Genomic DNA, 20,252 nt, shown 5'->3' with positions numbered 1-20,252 from the left:
TGTAAGATGTCACTTCATTAAAAAGGGGGGCGTGCGGGTGGCTTAGTCGGTTAAGCGTCCGACTTTCGCTCAGGTCACGATCTCTCGGTTCGTGGGTTCGAGCCCCGCGTCGGGCTCTGTGCTGACTGCCAGCTCGGAGCCTGGAGCCTGTTTCAGAGTCTGTGACTCCCTCTCTCTCTGACCCTCCCCTGCTCATGCTGTCTCTCTCTCTCCTATAAATTAAAAAAAAAGAAAAAAAAAGAAAAAAAAGAAAAAAGAAAAAGAAAATATGCTTTCAGTTAAGCGGGAACCCAGTGCTAAGATGCCAGTGACTGAAAACATGCATCCCAATTTCAGATGTTAAAATATGAAGAAAAACAAAAAAAAAAAAACAAAAAAAAAAACCACCCTTAGAACCACCTGAGGGGCGCCTGGGTGACTCAGTCAGTTAAGCTCAGGTCATGATCCCACAGCTCGTGGGTTCAAGCCCCATGTCGGGCTTTGTGCTGACAGCTCAGAGCCTGGAGCTTCCTTCCAATTCTGTGTCTCCTTCTTTCTCTCTCTCTGTCTCTCTGTCTCTCTCTCAAAAATAAATAAAAGCATTTTAAAAAAAATTTTTTTTAATGTTTTTATTTATTTCTAGGAGAGAGAGAGAGAGAGAGACAGTGTGAGCAGGGGAGGGTCAGAGAGAGAGGGAGTCACAGACTGAAACAGGCTCCAGGCTCTGAGCTGGCTGTCAGCACAGAGCCTGACGCGGGGCTCGAACCCACAAACCGCGAGATCATGACCTAAGAGAAAGTCGGACACTTAACCGACTAAGCCACCCAGGCGCCCCTAAATAAAAGCATTTAAAAAATTAAAAAAAAAAAAAGAACCACCTGAGTATAGTAACATGTAGCTATTATTGTGAATGGATACATATGAGCAGACAAGGCAGCAAACAGAATCTTAGTGTCAGAATTGATAGGACTTTAACTGTTTGTAGGCATTTCTTCTGCCCTACTCTCGCCTCATCAACTTATGGACTCTAGCTATATTGTGCCTGAACTGGAGTCAGTGTCCAGAGGCTACATCTCTGTAGACAAACACAGTATTCCACCATCTCCTCTAAGACTGGGGAAGAGAGGAAAAAGAACTTATGTTTACTGAGAGACTTCTGTGTCTAGCACACTTCATTTACTTTAGTTTTCATAGTTAGGTTAATACAGATTGTTTGCTATAATAAACACCTCCCAACCCCAATATTAGTGGCTTAGCACATAATGTTTATTTCTTGCTTATCCCTCAGACTGACATGAGTTGGATGGCTCTACTCCAAACTGTGTTCAGGACTCATCTTCTTCCATCTTTTGGCCTCACTGTATTGGTGTAGCTTTCCAGTTACTCTGGCATCACTCAACAGGCAGACAGGAGAAGAGAGAGGGCCAGGGAGAAAGCATACCTACCGTTATAACTTAAAACTGTTTTATTGATTCCCAGGTCACTTTTTGGAAGGAGACATTACATAGGTCAGAGTGGTTGGAGAAGGGCTCCCAGATGAGGTGGGATTAGAGCTGCATCCTAAAACATTGGTATGATCTGGAGATAGAAAAAGAGAATTGAGGAGAGTTTATCTGGACGTGTTGGGACGCCATGAGCAATGCACAGCATTATGGAAGAGCAAGATGTTTTTGGAGAAGCATGGAATCCCCTGTTGGGTAATGACTAGTATTTGTTGAACTCCTACTCTGTACTAGACACCATGCAGTGCACTGTTTAGATACCACTGTGACATGCCACGTACCAGGCAGAAATGAGCCTTGATAATATAGCATTCTGTAAATAGGCTGGTTTTCATGTTTGACTCATTCGATGCCCCAGATTGTATGCTTCTCCCTCCTATGTCTTCTTTCCCAAGGGTATATAGACCCCTTCAACCTGGGGCCTCATCATGACTCAGAGAGGGAAATAGCTCGCCCAGTGTAACCCCTGAGCATGATTTATGAAACAGGACGTATCCAAATTTTCACCACGCTGGAGCTATTCAATTTTCTCTAATGGCTTTTATCTGAGAGTTATGTCTGTTCGTGGCAGTCACGACCAGTAAGTCATTAGATTAAAGTATACTGATTGTTAATTTTAGCACCCTGGGATCTGGGCCCAGTGAGAGAGGGCTCTCGCTTTTGCAAATGAGAGCTAAGGAGCATTTGAGCAGTTGGCTAACATTCACATCAGGAAAAAGCAGAAAGTAAGAAGGGATAATTAAAAAGTTAAAGAGTAAAAAGCAGTCGACTAGCTGGATATAGTTTAGGAGACTGCAGAATGGCCTCCATCTAGCTACCCCCCCCCCCCCCGCCCCCTCCCCTCCAAACTGGGTCCTTGTCCTCACAGGAAGAGAGACAGAACCAGTCTTCTAGTGAGCACCCTGATGTGCCGGGTACTTCACATCTGTGATCTCACTGATCCACATAGCAGTGCCATGAGGAGGGAACCATTACTTCCATTATCCTTATTATACACCCCACTTCACAGATAAGGACACTTCATGCCCAAGGCCACACAGCTAGTAACTGACTCCGAATGTGCATTCTTAAGAGGTTCTGGATGGTGGGGGGTGGCCCCAAACCCAGCCTAGCTTCTCTCATGGGCTACACTCTGCCTAAGGTCTTGGACATCTGGGGTGTCAGTTTCTCACTTCTGACTACTGGGTAATCAGCAGTTCAGGGCCAGCTCCCACATGGCAGGAACTGCAGTTTCCTTGCATGGTTCAGGGCTAGGTTCTCCTCTTATGGGCAGCTGGGGTATCATAGCCCCAGAGGCAGGAAGGGGCCATCCTGAGATACAAGATGGGGGCAGCCATGGCTTTCCTGGCTCCAGGAATTTGGGCTTCTCCCTGGGACTATTACAATTGCTCATTTAAGAGAGGCTGCCTGGCAGTTGACTTTGACACGTTGGAGCCATTTAGAGGATGGGAGATCATATTGATCAGGGACTGGGGCACCCGGAGCTCAGCAGGGAGAGCTTAACTCTGGCTCCTTTCACTTATGCCTCTGAGGACTCATGGACATCTCTGCGTCAACCTGCCTGCCTTATTCCAAGGCTGAGCTGAACTAGACCAGGACTCCCTGCAGTTTCCCTATCCACTGTTCATTTCCCCATGCTTGGTAGCCACAGCAAAGGAGAAAGAGCATGAGTAATTATCCTGGTTTTACAGACGGGGAACTGCCGGATCCATTGATCTCCTAGGGAAAATCACACTGAGCCTGGGTGGGTCTCTCTGGGCTCTAAGCAGACAAAGCCTTGTTTGGATTTCTTATGGGGAAGTCTGGGGGAGTGAGGAAACCCGGATGCAGGTCCCAGATATAGCTCAGCTGGCTGTGTGACCATAGGTAGATCTCTTCCTCTCTCTGAACATGTCTCTCCATCTGCCCATGTTAAGCTCTCTGTGATTCAGTTCCCTCACCTGAAAAATGAGGATAACAAGAGCTGTGCATAAGATTATTCTGAGGATGAAATGTAAACTATTTACAACAGTGTCTGACAAATAGCACCCATTAAGTATTTCTCCCTCTTCCCCTCCTACTTATTCTAATTAACAGTATAGTTATTATTATAAGGGACTAATCTCTAAAGCCTCCTACTAATTCTAATACTCTAACATCATGATGTGAGCTCCTCCAGGAAGGCTGCCTACATCATGGCTGGAGGGCTCTAGTCCTACCCCTGACCTATTTGTGCAGGTGGGATTCTTGTAACCTTTTAGGTAAAGCCTAGAAGATAGATGTATCCAATTAATCAGGGGGAGGCTTGGGGCCTTGTCTGTGCTTGGTTGAAACTGTTCTGGCTCTGGAATTGAGGAGCAGGGCTGAGGTCTGATGCACAGTCCTTCTCGGCTGCCTGGCCAGGGTCTTCAGGGCCTGAGGGGCAAGCCCAGCTCCTGTGAGCCCTGAGGTCTGTCCTGCCCACTTGCTGGGTTCCGCTGCCTGGCAGCTGTAAAGGGCCACCCAAGCTTCCTCCAGGGAGCCGGGGCTCTCTATATTTCATGAGGCTCAGTCTACTCAGCCGGGCTAGGTGACAGCTTGCTTAGTTTCTTGTGTCTCCCCTGGGAATGAGGGTTCTTCAAGCATCTGATTGCTGCAGCATGCTGGCCACCCCAGCTATCAATACTGAAATATCTCCATCACTGCTGCCATCCTCCCACAGATCAACAGTGCCTTGAGTGGGGGCAAGGAGGGAAGCCCATCGTTACCTCCCAAAGCTCATTGCATTTGCCCTCCTTTTTACCCCCCCCAAGTCCATGGCTCCAACCCCAGAGCTTTGGTCATCCTCATGGGAGTTGCACTTGTCTCTTAAATGGACCACTGCTACTGGCTTCACTCCCTGGAGTCCATCCACTTACTGGTCACCATGGGAGCTGCAGTTCCACTCTGATCATGTCACTCCCCTCTTAAACCTTCTGTGGTTCCCTATCACCCACAGGAAAGAATCCAGAGAATTAGTTCCTTTCATATGCAGAACCACAGAGGCACCTTCCCTCCAGCTGCCTGGGATAGATCTGGGTCCCTGAATACTTGCTTCACTCTCTGGTCTTTTTGGCACCATGCACATTGCTCTTTTGGCACTGAATGTCCTTGTCCCATCTTCACCTGGCAAAATCCCACCCTGCATTTAGGACCCACTTCAGATGTCGTCTCCTCTAAGAAGTGTGGCCTACTTTCCAAGCTGAATGTGGCCACTCCTTTTTCTGCATTCCCACACTACTGGGATAATTTCCTCTAAACTCTGCCACCAGCCTGGAGTGCTCTCTTCGGCCTTTCGGAAGCACTTGCAGTTCCTTAATCTTCCTGTGTTCTTCCCTCTGTCTGCTCACTCTTCCTTCCACACCTTCCTCTCTCCTGTGTTTTCACACTCCCCTTGCAAGTGTCAGCTTTGAGGTCATGCCTTGACCCCTTCTCCCCACCTGTTCTCCCTTGGTACTGCTGGGAAGCCCTCTGGATCTCCCTTAGCACCCACTCGCTTCTGCAGTTTTTGCAGTTATGATACAATGGTCTATTGTCCCTGTCTGTCTGTCTGGGAGAACCTGCCAGGCACAGAGTTGGGGGTGGGGAGGGAGCATGCCCAGCCGGGTGTGTTCAGACAGTGAGGGCCACAGAAACTCAGGAGGGGACAGGTGGCTTTGTCGCAGTGGGTGTTAGGATGCAGAGCCCTCTCCCTGCAGCCTGCATGGTAGGAAAGGCCCTCCCACCACCCTCTCAATGACTACTTATCACACTGTGGCACGGTAGGCACCTGTCTCTCGAAGCCAGGGTGCTTTCAGTAAGAACCCATCCAGTCAGTCAATAAGTGTTAATGGATCTGATCATTGTGCATCAGGTACCGTGAGTGTGAGTGGGGTGGGGGATAAAGCAGTGGGCAGGACAGATATCTAGTCCCTGCCCCTGGGATCCTCAAGGGAGAAAACACTAAGCTACTAATTTCAGTTAATTGTTTAGTTACCATTGTGATAAATTCTAGGGAGGAGAAATAATGAGGGAGCAGGGGATCACATAATGAGGGACTTGACTTCCCACATTCTATTCCTTTCCCAGCCACCCTCCCCCCCCCCCCCCCCCCCCCCCCCCCCCCCCCCCCCCCAGCTGCCTCCTCCCTGTCCCTAGTGCTGCAGTGGAGCTACTGCTTTCCATAATATTTACTGTCCTGCCCCTACAGCCCTAATGGATTCTGCAGATTAAATAATCCCAGCCCCGCCTCCAGCTGTACTGGGATTGGCCCATTAGACAATGGCAGAAGCCACCCCAGTCCCGGTTCTAATTGAATAATTTACTGTAAATCGCCTCCATTTCCTTCTGAGCCCAAGTTGGCTTGTTAGCCAAATGGAGGTGAGCAAGGCCTGCCTCTAATGGGATGTAGGAGCAGAATTGAGCTGTCCAAATGAGCAGTTTTCTCATCTGGCATGGAATTAAATCTGAGATACCTAAGGCTTCAAGTCCTTCTTGTAAACTAGTCTCTCCTTGGATGGGGAGGCACAGCCATGAACCCCACAGAACAAAGGCTGCATGCTCCAGAGTGCGATTTCCGATGAGTTAGGAAGGGCAGTGGATGGTGTTAGGGGTTTGGGCACGAGGTGATGGAGTTTCCTCTTTCTTCTCACTTCTGCCATGTGTCCTTTCTACCCCTCTCATGGGCAAGACAGCATCTTTGCCCCGAGATACATTTCTCAATAACTCCTTCCATGAGGAGGGACACTTCCTTTTGAAGCTACCATGTATCAAGCACATGATTTTTATTTTATTTTATTTTATTTTATTTGTTTTGTTTTGTTTTGTTTTAATCTATTAGGTGCTTTTGCAAGTGATCTCATTTAATTCTTATGAAGCTCCTAGGAGGCAGGTATAACGGAGGGAACCACATTCATGGGGGTTCACGATTTTCTCAAGGTCAGGTACCAATCTGGTACAGAGTCAGGATTTGAATCCAGATCTGTCAGACCCCAAAATTCAAGTTCCTCTTGCAACAACATTGAGGACAGACCATGGGGCGGCAAAGGGGTTACTTAGAGTCCATTTCCTGACACGCTGTGTAGCTTTGGAGGTGTGTCCTCGGAATCTGCTCAATAGGATGCGTCCAGTGTAGGGCAGTAGGGGAGGTGGCTGCCAGGGCAGCAGCCTTTAGGGGCTTTCCCAAGGGCTGCATGCTGGAAACAGGTCTCTCTGTAAAGCTAGTGACACTTTAGGCTTTAGCTGACTGTGGTTTCCTCATCCTCTGATCCTTTTGGGGCCCACAATTGTCCACAGGACTCTCACAAAAGGAACCAAGAAATGAGGAACAGAAGGGACATCCACAGTGTCCGTGCCGGTCTTCTCTCCACCATTTGACTGCAGTCTTTGCAATCTGCTTCATTTCTCCAGGGACTGTTCTTCTGCCCTTTGGCTGCATTACTGAGAGCCGGCACTAGATGAAGGTGGAGAACTTACAGTCCTTCTGGGGATGGGAGCAGAGGGAGGCACTGGGGACAGGGAAGAGGACTGGCTGGCTGTGAAGGCTTGGGGCTGGGTGTGGTTGCCGCCATGGAATGTAGTCAGGCCTCCTGTTAGCAAATGCTGGACACGTGCCACTTGTTTGTTGCTGTCATCATCTCCACCTCCCCTGGCACCTCCCCTCTAAATCCTCAAACCTGGATCCTAGTCCTCTGTCACCTACCAGCGGTGTGATCTTGAACAATGCACATACCTCCACTGAATTTCAGAGTCTCCTCAGTAACAGGAGGAGGATGATAGTATTCAATGAGTTAATACCATATGAGGTATTTAGAACAGTGCTTGGCTCATGGTACACACTCAATAAATATTAGCTATTATTATTGGTGGAGACACTTTATAAACATCAGCTGGATTAAACTCTTGGTCCTTCGTATCCCACTTTCCAGATATTCTCTCTTACCTGTTCCTCATCCCCATTGAATATGAGCTAATCTGATTTACAATCCTGGCTTCAACCATGCAGTTCATTATGTAGGGTCTTGGGATCAGTCCCACATTAAGCAAGATGTGGTTTCAGGCATCAAGGAGTCTTGTCCTATTGGGGGAAAGAGGCAGGCATAAATAATATAGTGAATAGGGCCATGATACAGATGCTTCTCAGATGTCCCCAGGAGGCTTCCCCAGCCTCTGGGAAAACATGCAATCACAAGAACCAAGGTTTTGTTTGCTGGAAGGCTCCACCGGCACAACTCTGGGAGGCTATGGGCGAAACAGATGAACAAGAACATTTCATCAGGGCATTTAAGGGAAATCAAGATATATCAGGTTTATTGTTGCATTCCCCTCTGCTAGGAGCCCAGTGGTCCCTAATGAAATGGAAGCAGATGGTTTGGGTATGACTTGTTCTACTGTGCTCTAGCTGGCTTCTGTCCAAAGGGCTCACAGATCAGCCATTAGGCATCTGTTCTAGAATTTCGTGGTCACCAAGCTATGTTTCTAGAATCCACCTCTTAGAATTCAGATCATTCTCTTGCATCCAGGCTTCTGCTCATGACAGCTCTCTCTTTGTCTAGGCCCATCAGATATGACTTGCTCAGATCCAAAGGCCCTCCAATACCCAGGGCATGCTTCATCTCCTCAAAGAACCCTAACTGCTTCATACTTTTTCAAAAGGGCCTTGGAGCTTCCTTACCATCTCCGTGTCCTCACCTGCCATAAGTTTGAATTCCCTCTTCATTGTTCTTATTCTGTACCCCTTTCTTCTTTGTGACAGAGATGGAGATAAAATAAGATCTGCTTGCTCACTGCTATCTGATGACATCATAGCATTCACTCGGAGAAGTTGGTATTTCCCTTTTGGGTTCAAACAAATTGGAAAGAGAACAGTTACTTCTTTTTGTTGTTTTTTTTCTTTTGTGCCATCCTTTTGTGCCTGCTGACTCACTGGGTTTCAAAAATATACTTTTTCAATAATGATAATAATGTGAGAAATAATGGTGATACTCCTGATGTTGATGGGCCCTATCAAAGCTTTATATGCTTTGTCTTACTTTCTGCATCTCCCTCAACCTAGCTGACCACAGGGCTGAGTACACAGTGGACTCTCCAGGCTGAAGAGTAACAAAGGCTACTATTTATCGAGCTCTCACCCTGGCTTGACACTTCCATATTCTTTATGTCTTGTCATTGCTATAATAGCCCTGTACAATAGATAGTATTATTCTCAGTTACAGATAAAGAATTAGGGCTCAGCGGAAAGGTTTTAAAAATGTGTTCCACTCATCTTTTCAATAGACCCATAGAGTGCTTGTTGCACACTTGTCTCTTAGCTCAGTGCTAGGAGCACAAAGAGTCCCTGCCCTTGAGGGGTTCATAGGGTGGTGGGACCCATGGACTGAGAGACAGGCAGTGGCAGTGAGTCTCTGGAATTACATAATGCCCTAGTTTATTCTGAGCTCCTGTCTCATACTTTTCAGATCAGCTGTCGTATTCTTTATTCCAGGCATCATAAAGGGTACTTTATGTCCAGCACGATCACTATTAAATTAAAGTCCTCCTCCACTCTTTTCTTATAAGGGCCATTTGTAATCATGGAGTAGAAGTTCAGTTTTTCTGGACTTATCTCGCCCTTGTCAGCTGTCATCTTCCCACAAGCTCATACTTGTGTTTTCTCTCAAAGTCTTGAAATCTGCCGTCCTCAAGCACAGGGCGTGCTGGATATGGCCAATCCCCTCTTCTGTTGCTTTGCCCAGGCATCAGCGACAGAATCTCCATTTTCCTCAGGGAGGCCTTCCTCACCAGCTTGGAGAAGGAGGTGGTGGAGAGGGGAGAACAAGGAAGGGCCAAGGCAACAAGGGGAGTCAAACAGGTGGGCAACTGATTTGATGGAGGGAGGACACCATCGTCTTGGTGCAACCTGTGAGGCACAGACAACCCTGGTGGGTCATCAGTGCTGGGACTTAGGCCCCTGGAGCCTGGTTTATCTTTACCAGTTAGACTCCTTTTGGCTGTCCACTAACAAAATCCTCACTTTAAACAACAAGGACTTTATCATCTTATGTAATAGGAAGGCCTAGGGGTCGACCAGACTCCAGGGTTCTTTGATTCAGTGGCTCAGTGATCAAGGACCCAGATTTATTATTCTCTGTGTACCAGCTTTATTCTCCCAGCTAGGCCCTCTCTTGGTTGCAAGATGGTCTCCAGCAGCAATGAAGTGACGTATTTCCTTGTTCAGGTCCAGTGGGAGAGATACTGTCTCCTGTGGTTTGCAGTTAGGAGAAAGAAAACTTTTTCTAGAAGCAATCCTATCATGGCTCATTGGTTCAAATTGAGTCCCATGCCTATTCCTGAACCAGTTACTAGCAGTTTGGGTGAAATTATATCATCTGAAGTGGAATGGATTTTGGGAAGCAACCACCATGCCCATTACAGAGTCACATTTCCCATGCATAATCAACGTGAATGACCCAGCGCTGTGATGGTTATAGAGAATTAGCATGTAGACTTTCCAGATTTAGCAAATAACACAGGCTGCCCAGTTAAATGTGAGTTTCAGATAAACCATAGATACTTTTAAAGTATGAGTACGTCTCACGCAATATTTGCTGGTCTGTGTGTCCCAATGTTTGGTACAAAGCAAGATGGGTCAGGCAAATGTTTGATAGTGCGAGATAAAAGATTATAGGAATTCACGGTGAGCTTGGGACATTAGACTAAGTCCTGCACTACTTGTGTGAGGACATTGGAGTGTAAACTGGTTCAAAAAGGGAGGAGGGTTAGGGAGACTTCCCTCCAGAGCTGCCTTGGCTCCTGGTGGCCTGGATCTTGGAGCGAAAGTGATTGTGCCTACTGTCTCAGGGCAACTGTTGACCCTGTCCTGCCCTCTTTCTCCAGGGTCACGACCACTGTGGGCAAGCCTTGCTGCAGATTGGGATCAACATGATGGCATTGCCTGGAGGCCGCCACCTGGACTCCATTCCTCTGCCGGGTCAGCGGTAAGTCCCGTAGGCATCTCTGATGGCCAGGCCTGCTCCATCTGGCCTCTGGCTGAGGCCCGGCTCCAGGATCTTGAGGCTGCAGGTGTCCCCACCTCTCCATGTACTGTCCTGGGGAGGGAGCTTAAGACAAAGTATTGGGGATGCCATGTTCACTCAGCAAATATTGATGTAACTGGGCCCTGAGACATGAAGGAATCAGGCGTGTCCAGTTCCCCAAGGGACGGTCCCCGTAAGATGCAGGCAGACAATGAAACAAATAGTTGATTGGAGTATGCTGCTAAGATAGGGGACCCCTGAGGGGGTTCCTGATCCCACCTGGGACAGGAGGCTGGAGCCATTGGGGACCCTTGGGGTTATGGAAGTCTCTCTCTGAGCCTCTTGAAAGGGACATCTTTTCCTTAGGTCTTCTCTTTCTTCAAGGGCACCAGGAGAGAACTTAGCACATAACTGATCCTCTGGAAATATTTGTTGCCCTGAGCTGGGTTGGGGGGAGGGGAAAGAGGTAGGGAGGAAGATGGAGGAATACACTGAGTAGAGGGTGAAGGCCAGATGATGAAGTGAGAAGAAGGAGAGATGGAGGCACCAGAGGTAACCTCACACATCTAGGAGCTGTGGAGACCTGGCTGGTCCTGGGGCCCAGAGCCAGAACCAAAGGGGAATCTATGGTGACCCACTGTCCCAGATGCCCAGGACTATCCTGATTTGGGCCCTGAAACTTTTGTGACTTTGAAAATACCGCAGCCCCGGGCAAACTGGTCTGTTTGGTCAGTAATGCAGGTTTGATCTACAGAGGAAGTGTGCAACTGAGTGCTCAAGGGTTTCTGCCTTGCTTTTTAAATTTTTTTTCTGAGACATTTTGATGGGGTTGTTTTGAGGCAACAGAATCCAAGTAGCCCTTACAAGACTGTTAGGTCATTGTTTTGTTTTACATATTACATGTATCACTGACATCTTACCTTTATTCTGTCCTTCACCTCCACCTGAATTAGAGGGGATTTCAACTTACCATTCCTTTCTTTCTAAGTTTATTTATTTTATTTTGAGAGAGAGAGAGAGAACAGAGGAGGGGGGGTGGAGAGAGAGAGAGAGAGAGAGAGAGAGAGAGAGACAGACAGAATCCCAAGCAAGCTCTGAGCTGAGTGTAGAACCTGATGCAGGACTCGATCCCACACACCGTGAGGTCATGACCTGAGCCAAAATGAAGAGTTGAATGCATAACTGAGTGAGCCACCCAGGCACCCCACACATTGTTCATTTCCATGTTATTTGGGTTTTGAGTATTTTTCTTACTGTATGTTGCTTTTAAAAGCAGAAAAAAAAATGAGTATTTGCTAAAAGTCTACTGGTCCTAGGCTAACCCCTGTGAGGCCATCTTATGAGGTGTGACATGCAGTTCTTGCATGCTATTTATAATGGAACACGCTGTTAGAGATGCAGTTAGGACTTTTCTGTTCAGCCTAACACTGAGAATTAGGGATCCCATGGGGGCCCAAATATCTTCCCACACAGTGTGTCTTAGGCAGAGCTCAGGGATCATGAGATGCAAACCCATTGGGATGCATGTGTTGGAGTGGCTGATGGCCTTTTATGAGGTAACCAGGTGTCGTCAGCTTTGAACTCATGACTGCTTGTTTTCAAAGCCAGGTTCTTCCCCTTACTAGCTGTGTGGCTTTGTGCAAGTTCTTGAACCCCATCAGACCCCCAGTTCCCTCACGTATGAAATGGGATGAAAATAGTACCTATTTCATAGGGTTAATGTGTGAATTGAATCAGTTGCTATGTGCAGTGTCTCACTCAGGGAAAGCTGCATAGGGGGCGCTATTGTTTATTGAGTGCCTACTGCATGTCAGAGGTGCATGTGGCTCTTCATGAAGGTGATCTCAGGGAAGTCTTCTAGAAATCCCTTCCCTGACCCCTCTTGCCAAATGATCTCACTGAGAAAATAAGAAATCAACAGACACTCCTAGCAGCTTCATATTTTAAACCAGGAGAAAGTGGAGCTGTTCTAGATGAAGTGTTCATAGTCTTGCCTGGCTGCTGTCCACACTGGGCAGTGGGTCAGTACCTATGAACCAGGTGGGCAGCAACAGCTCTGGCAGTGTGTTGGCTGGTGAGCAACCTGGGGAGCTTCCCAGGTGTGATCTGAAACGAGGCCCTGTAAGCAAAGGGCAGAGAGAGTCCAAAGAAGGAGGTGGGCTGCCCAGATTGGCAGGCAGCAGGTTACATAGGCAAGGGAACTTATTATATATGAGGCTTGTTTGGAGCAGCAGCAAGACGTGTAGATTCCATACCTGCTGCCAAATCTTAAAACTTTATAGGGAGGCCTTAGGTGTAGTATATGCTCCAGAGTCTCAGCACCACATCACTATCTCAAGGTTGTTTGCCAAGGACAGCCCCTGGGAGTGGGGAGGGCAAGTGGAATGCACATTCCAAGGACAGGGGAGGGGGTGAGGAGCCCTGGATGGCCGGGGTCCAGGGCACGGGTGAACCGATGGCCACGTCCTTTTGATGACCTCATCTAACACAATAGGGCTTTGGGACGATTCCTCAGAGCCTCCTGGGTCCTGGGACCGTCAGACCAGAACCTGTGCTGGGGCTGGGGGAGCTGCTGTCACAGGGCAGCTTAGGATCGTGATTAGGAGTCAGGACTGCCTCCACTTATCTTAATTCTGCTGCATATTAGTTATAACCTCAGGCTTCAGCTTTCTTCATCTATGAAATGCAGATATATATACTGACATCATTGGATTGTACTGAAATTTAAGATAATATGTACAGTGCATCCTGCCTGCACACAGGAACTGCTAGATCCATGGTAACCTCTTCAGATGAAGACAAGATCCCTGGAGTAGAGAATGTGGGGCAAAGGTAGATCAGACCCTGGCCCCCTTTCAGCCCCTGGGAACCACTGTCTCTCTGTCACACTTCCAATCTCCTCAGAAGTTTTAAGGATAAAAGGAAATTAAATTACGTGAAAATGATGTAGAAATTAGATTACTCTTCTTTTTGGATGCAGGCTAGGGTTTCTAACTTGTTATTTATTGTACACCCATACTTTGGGAGGAAAGCCCTGGACTAGCATGACCCCAGGTCTGGCTGGCCACTAAGCTACCACCCGAGAAGGGGTTTGCTTAGAATGTCTTCAGCCCCAAAGTTCTGATAGGGCAGGGTGGGCTGCACAGACAAGGTGGTATTTCCTTTAATGTGCTCATTGCCTGGTACTGCGGGAATATTAGGGGAACACAGTCCCTGGGCCCTACTAGGTTATTAATTGTGTGTGTTCTAGGGGCATGTGCACGGGCCACGTTCATGAAAAAGGCTTATGTGTCCTTACGGGATGTCAGAAGGGTTAATTTATCCAATCTGATGCTGCATTGTGGACAGATAATAGCAGCCACCTCGTCTTTCCTTTTGTTCCATGCTATAGAGGCCTCTTTAGTGGGGAATAACACCGTGGTTATTGTCCCCAGATAAATAATTAATGCTGGATAATTGACTTCTTTCTGCTGTGTTTCATTGAAGCTGAATTTCACTCTGAAGTGCCATTCAGTGTTCATTTCAATGTGCAAAATAAACAAATAGCTACAAGATGCGTGCGATCACCCAGCAGCTTGGGTGAACCGTATGGGTTAGGCCTTTGTTATTTGAGACCCTTATGAGTAAATAGCATCAGAAAAAAGTGTGGGCTCCTGGCATAGGGTGGCATCAGCGGCATGGAATCCCATGCCGAGTCGGCGTGGGTGGTAGGAGAGGGAATGTCAGGGTTCTCAACCCCAACTTCCACTGCATCTCCTAGAAAGCTTTCATGTTTAAAAATAACAAAATAAACAAGTCAGAGAACAAAGCCCTCCTCTTGGAAACTTCAATGTGGGTCGAAGTGGCTGAAAACATATAGGCCTTGGGTTCAGACTTGGGGTCAAGTCCCAGCTCCACTTCCTACCAGCCGTGTGACCTTGGCTCCCGCTGAATGAGCCCGTCAGACCGCACACACGTGTGCTGATTGTTATCTCTATTTTGCAAGTGATGGGCCGCAGGTAGGTTCTCTGGGAAGCAGCCTTTGGGACGGAGTTGAGAGTGGTTACTTGGGAGTGCCTTTGGGACCAGCACCCAGGGAAGGGAGAAGACAGAATCAGGACTAGGTGGAGGAAGAAGGTGAGTTGAGTGACTTCAGCTACCCTCACAGGGAGCCTTGAAATCACAGTTTTGTTCATCGGCCAGTGTGGCCAGGGCCTTACATCCCACTTGATATGTGGGCATTCGTGGCCCAGGGCATGACCTTAGGTAAGGTGGCTCTGAGACAGTCTGAGGGCCTGGCGACTGGAGGCTGCTAGCTAATGACAATCTCAGCAGCTGGAGCAAGTCCTTCCTTAAAGGGGAATCTGAGCAGCACATACACCTGCCCCATGAGGAAACTAAGGCTTGAGGAGGTTAAGTTACTTGCCCAAGGTCAGAGCTTTAAGGAACAGAGCTTGGATAGATGTTCCCAGTTGGTGCTCGAGCCTAAGTGCTGGCCAATTATCTATCCAGTCTGTTCCACAGTGTTCTTGGAGGCGTCACACAAACAAACCATTCACTCATTCATTCAGGTAGTTGTTTACTCATTGGCTTTCAACAAAAGTTTTCTACACATATGGTACTGAGTGCAGATCAAGTTCCTTGTACGATGCTTGCGTGCTTCAGGACATGTTGGTGACCGAACTGGGGATGTTCCCTTCCCTCATGGAGCTCACTGATTCATCCCTTGACCTGGTCAGGCCTGGGTGTGTGGCAAGTATACAACTCGGGTCTTTTGTCTGGGACCTCCTCTCACTGTTGGTGAACCACTTTCTCACCTGGTTTCCGTTCAGCCCAGAGTCTGAGATGAGCCAGTATGGGTGTGGCTGCAGCTAATGGCAGGCATTAGCCCCTGGCCTGCTGGCAAGGAGCGTCCAGCTTCTGAGCCACTGGAGGCCACCACAGGCCAGCCTGTCTCCAAGCAGATAATGGGTTACATGTGTGCACCCCTGGTCTGTGGCTTGTTTTCTGCTGCTGGCCTGTTTTCTGTGCCTGCGGTGAAATGTGCAGACTGTAATTGTCAATGGGATAATTGGATATTTTTCTGTTGTTTAAACAGAAAGGAAAGCCGATCACAGTTAGACTCAAATTCCCTCACTTCTCTCATCTCCCAAGAGAAATCCACAGAAACACAGGCGTGACCTTGAGAAGGCAGAGGGACAGTGATTCAATAGTTATTTTTAGGGTGTAAGATTGGGTTTAAATTCCCATTCAGTATCGGGAACTGGGATCATAGAAGCATCGAATGTTACTCCTTCCTAGAGCTCATCTGTGTCATCCCCATAAGATGGGGAAACTGAGGCCCAGAGAAGGGAATGGAGCTGTCAAAAAACTCTTCAGGCCCCTACCCACCTATTTGTGGAGTCCTGCCTTTTCTGAGCTGTTCCTTACGCTCTTTCTAGAATCGCTGTGTCCTAGCCCCAGTGGAATTCTCATGACAGTGATCAGTGGTAGACCAGCTTCATTCATTCACTCATTCAAATGAGATTTATTTTGGACTAAGAGTTTACTTTGGGCCAGGTGCTGGGTTGTGGGGTGATGATTTAAGCAAATGTCATTACCTTTCTCAATGATAAATGTCCCAAGGGCCAGAATAATTTCTGATTCATATTTGTGCTCCTGTGATTAGAATATACACAGTAGGAGCTCAATAAGTGGTTGTTGAATGAATAAATGTTTAATAAATGTTTGATGAACGAATGGTAAATGGCTGAGGAGCCTCAGGTGACTGTGAGAAATGAATTAAATAGCTTGGATTTTGTTTCTCTCCTCAAGACACTCTGGTCTCCAGCAAACTCTTTTCATTCTTTTTGGTAGAAAGTTGCTGCTTGGAGGAGAAGAGTAAGCTAGTTTTAGCTTGATTAATTTGAATCTTCTTTCTGAGTGCAAGCCAAAGATTTAATTGTTTGATGGAGTCAGGGAGCTGGAAAGACAATTTTTTTCTTCTAAAGAAAAGTAATTCAGAAATATATTTAGTCTTTGGTTTTATGTTTACTGGAAAAAAAGTCCGTAAGTTCATCATTAAATCTTTTGCAAGAGAACCCAGTACAGTGAGGAACATAGACTAGAAACCAGAGGCTGCCCTCCTTCCCTTTTTCCCCTTCCTTCCTTCCTTCTTCCTTCCCTCCCTCCCTTCCTCCCTCATTTCCTTCCTCCCTTCCTTCCTTCCTTTCTCCCTTCCTTCCTTCCTTCCTTCCTTCCTTCCTTCCTTCCTTCCTTCCTTCTCTCCCTCCCAGTCCTGGCTCTATACTAAACTGCTGTGTGTCCTTGGACAATCTTTCTCCCTCTCTGAGCTTTAGTTTCTTCATCTGAGGATAAGGAGGTAGGCAAAAGTTTCCCTAGGGGCCTTTCCAGCTCTAATCTTCTAGGAGTTTGTGAATGAGTTTTGGAGAGTCTGTTCCCTTTTCTGGACAAAAATGTCACACTTCTGGACAAAAATGTCACACTTCAGAGCCTAGGGCTGGGAAAGCAATTCCACTGACCAAAACAAGGTCTTCTCATTCCTTCCTGTGAAATGCACATAAAGGTCTAGTGTTTGCCTTGAAGCCAGGATGAACACTGCAAGGCATCCTAGCTTGGGAACCCCTTCTGGCATCTGAGGGTGTACCCCATTAGGGTTTTATGGAAGTTCTTGGTATATCCAGGAGAAATGTTCTATAGGGGGAAGAGGGGGCCCTGCTTTGATGGGATGTAATACAGATAAATCCATGAATCCCAGAACTCCAGTATTTGAATAATTTGAACTCCTTGTTTTTGATTCCACCTCCACTCCTCCGGATTACACTTAGAACTTGCCATTTTCCCAGCATGTGGCTCCATGCCTCCACTCCTTTGTGCATGCTGTCTCTTCTGTCAGAAACCCTATTATCTTCCAACTCTGCTTCCCCTCCTGGGACACTCGAAGGGGAGCTTTGTCAGATATCATAGCTTGGACTAAGCCTTCCTTCTCTCTGGTCCCACAATTCTTTCTGCTGACCTCAAAATGCCATGTGTAGCCCGATGAACCATAATTGCTTCTTTATGGCCATTCATTTACTCATTCAGTAAATCCTTATGGTGCCTTTGATGTGCCAGGCATTGTACCGGGGGCAGGGAATGTGTCACTGTGCAAGAGAAGGTCCTGCCCTCTTGGGCATTCTCCTCTCATCAACCCCTGTAACACCAGCACCCAGCCTAGTGCCTGGCACATTGGGGTCACTAAAGTTTGGAGGTCATTACCAAGTGTTCTTGGCATAGAAAAGTGTTCTTTAGCACAGAACTCTCCACATAGCAGGTAGAATAGAGTAGGGCAGGGAAATCCAAATTCCAGATTTTGAAGAAATAGAGTTCCATTCTAACTGGAAAGAGATTAAAAATGAGCCAACCAGAGTGGAGGCATAGATCTCCATAAACTATCAACCCACCCACACCCCCTACCCCCGGGGTTTTGGGGAACAGCAGATGCCAGGCCAGTAGGATTAGCTGGGGATGAGAAACTGGTACCAGCATCTGGGGGCCATGGTGTGGGTCTGATGAGCTGGAAAAAATTGTTCACTTTGGCATCTGAAGGGTGAGTCACGGTTACCTTTCCCCAGTGATGGGCTTCTATGAATGAAGGGGGAAATCTGAGACAAAAGCAGAGGCAGGGCAAGGAGGGATGGGAGGGGACCTCTCTGCAGCTGAAAGTCTTGAGAGGGTCACTCCCCACCCCGTGTGCATGTCTCCCTGGCTTCCCTGCTCTGGAAGTATTTCTGGTGCAATCCTGTCAGAGATGTGATGATGGGGCCACACTGGGCCAGGGGTTCCGTTCTGAATGTAAACAACACACACTCAATTCTCTCCCAGAAAGAAACGTGACAAAGGTTTGAAAAATGACCAGACATGCTATAGTCTTTAAATGATTATAAGCTTTAAAAAGGCATCGATATGTCACATAAGGGCTGTCTATCATAGCAGAGATGGTCCTGGCTGTGCATTTGAGGGTTTGAAGACATCAAAGAGCATAGCATACTTGTTAAGAGCAAGACTCTGGTCTCAGATTGTCTAGATTCCTATTTCTACTTATCCACGGCGTAACCTTGGACAAGTCACTTAACCTCCCAAATCTCAGTTATGTGGACCTCATGGGATTATTTTGAAGGTTAAGTAAACAATCAAGATGGAAGCAGGCCCTTAGCACAGTGCCCAGAATGTAATAAACACTTGATCAGTGTTAGCTTTATTATCATTATTAGCAGTGAGGTCTTAGACAAGTTATGTAATGCTTCTAAGCCTGTTTCTACATCCATAAATCGGGGATGGTAATCTCCAGCCATCGGAGTGCTACTAAGGGCTGAAGGAGAGAGTGGTTGGTACATTGAGGGTGCTCTATTGTTGATAAGCCTCCCCGCTTTCTGTGTGGGTAGTTAAATCCCTCTGACTTCAGAGATACTTTAAGGGTCCCATTGTTTTCATACTGGCAATTTCTTGATACAAGACTATGCTGTTCCCTTCCCCTGTTCCACTTCCACCCTGGATAATTCCAGCTTAAAAAAAAATCATCCTACCAGTACCCTGGTATGTAGAGATGATTGTGGTTACATCTGGCTTTGTGTCTGGAATCTGCCAGACTGCAGAAAACCCAGATTTTAGGTCTTGGTCACCTTCTTCCAGATGTCCAGGAAAGCTGCCATCGGAGAGTAAGAGGATTACTCAGGGAGTAGGTATCTGTTTCTCTCAGAGACTCCGATGAGAACTGGGCGGCACCCAGGAGCCCCATTCACTGTCTGGGATGCCCTCTCCGCTCCCCACACATGGGGGCAATCTTGACAGCCTCAGGCTCAGAATCCAGTTCACCATGGAGACCGAGAAAACCCAACCCCAGTCCTGGCCCCCAGCCCCTCAGGCTCCTTGGCCAGAGCCCCTAACACGTCCTGACGGCAGCGGTTTTCCACCATGAAGGGAATGTGACTCATTGCCAGTCCATCTGCTTTGACCTTAATTTTCAATTCCCTTCCTCTGTGTGAGTAATCAGATCAGCCATCTGCACTTGTAAAGGAAAGATTTCATGCACAGGGGAATGGCAGCTCGAGGTTCACGGCCGAGGACGGTTGACCCCTGGAGCTCCAAGGTTCAGGGACAGCAGGCTGTCCCCACCACGCAGCGAGAACTGCCTTGTTTAGCCAGATGTTCTGTGTTGGGGTCAAGCAGCAAATCCAGTAGGGGAGGTGGAGCCCAGGGAACCAGAGAGCTAATGACAGAGAGTCAGGCAAGCTATGCAATTATGGGATGCTCGGCTCTAACACAGGCCAAACCTTAATGAGCTGCAGTCCCTAGACTCTAAAATTGAGAAGAGGAGCTCATTATGTGGCGGCACAGTGGCCGAGGCTGGGAGTGGACCGGCTTGTGGCGGGGCCTGGCTGGGTTCACCGGGCCTAGTCTCCTCCCTAGGAAAGCTTGGGGCCTCTTTGATGGACCTCTCTGTAGGGCCTACCCCCAACATCAGCTGTGGCCTTGTGTGCCCCACTTGTCATCCTCCCCTAAAACCAAACAAAATGAGAACTAGCTCTTCGCTCAGTGGGTTTTCTGTCTCAGCCAGGGCAGCACGGGTCACCCAGGCCTGACACCCAGGAGCCCGCGTTACCTTCCCTCCTTCACCCTCACATCCTCTCTTCTCCCTCCCAAACCACCCACTTCTTTCTCTCCTGTGTCACTGCCAAGTTCAGGCTTCCATCTTCTCGCTGTTTTATACCCACCGTCTCCTGGTAGGTCAGCCTTCTGTCTCGTAGTTGACCTTGCTCCTATC

General features: G+C 47.7%; 1 protein-coding gene across 2 annotated transcripts in view; it reads left to right on the top strand.

The window, feature by feature from the left end:
* Positions 1-9,269: 9,269 nt before the first annotated feature.
* INSC (INSC spindle orientation adaptor protein) overlaps positions 9,270-20,252 on the top strand; it is a 91,455-nt gene continuing 80,472 nt past the window's right edge. The window contains exons 1-2 of one of the 2 annotated variants that reach the window (XM_039251830.1): positions 9,270-9,306; positions 10,332-10,432. In XM_039251830.1, coding sequence (XP_039107761.1) covers positions 10,377-10,432 — 56 coding nt within the window. In that variant the 5' untranslated portion in view covers positions 9,270-9,306; positions 10,332-10,376. Of the gene's footprint in view, positions 9,307-10,331; positions 10,433-17,918; positions 18,039-20,252 lie in introns of those variants that run through there. The other variant, XM_039251829.1, reaches the window with a different exon arrangement.

This window comes from Hyaena hyaena, unplaced genomic scaffold (genome assembly GCF_003009895.1).
Source record: "Hyaena hyaena isolate Hyena2069 unplaced genomic scaffold, ASM300989v1 scaffold_401, whole genome shotgun sequence".
NCBI lineage: Eukaryota > Metazoa > Chordata > Mammalia > Carnivora > Hyaenidae > Hyaena > Hyaena hyaena.
This window is presented reverse-complemented; position numbering and strand designations above follow the sequence as displayed.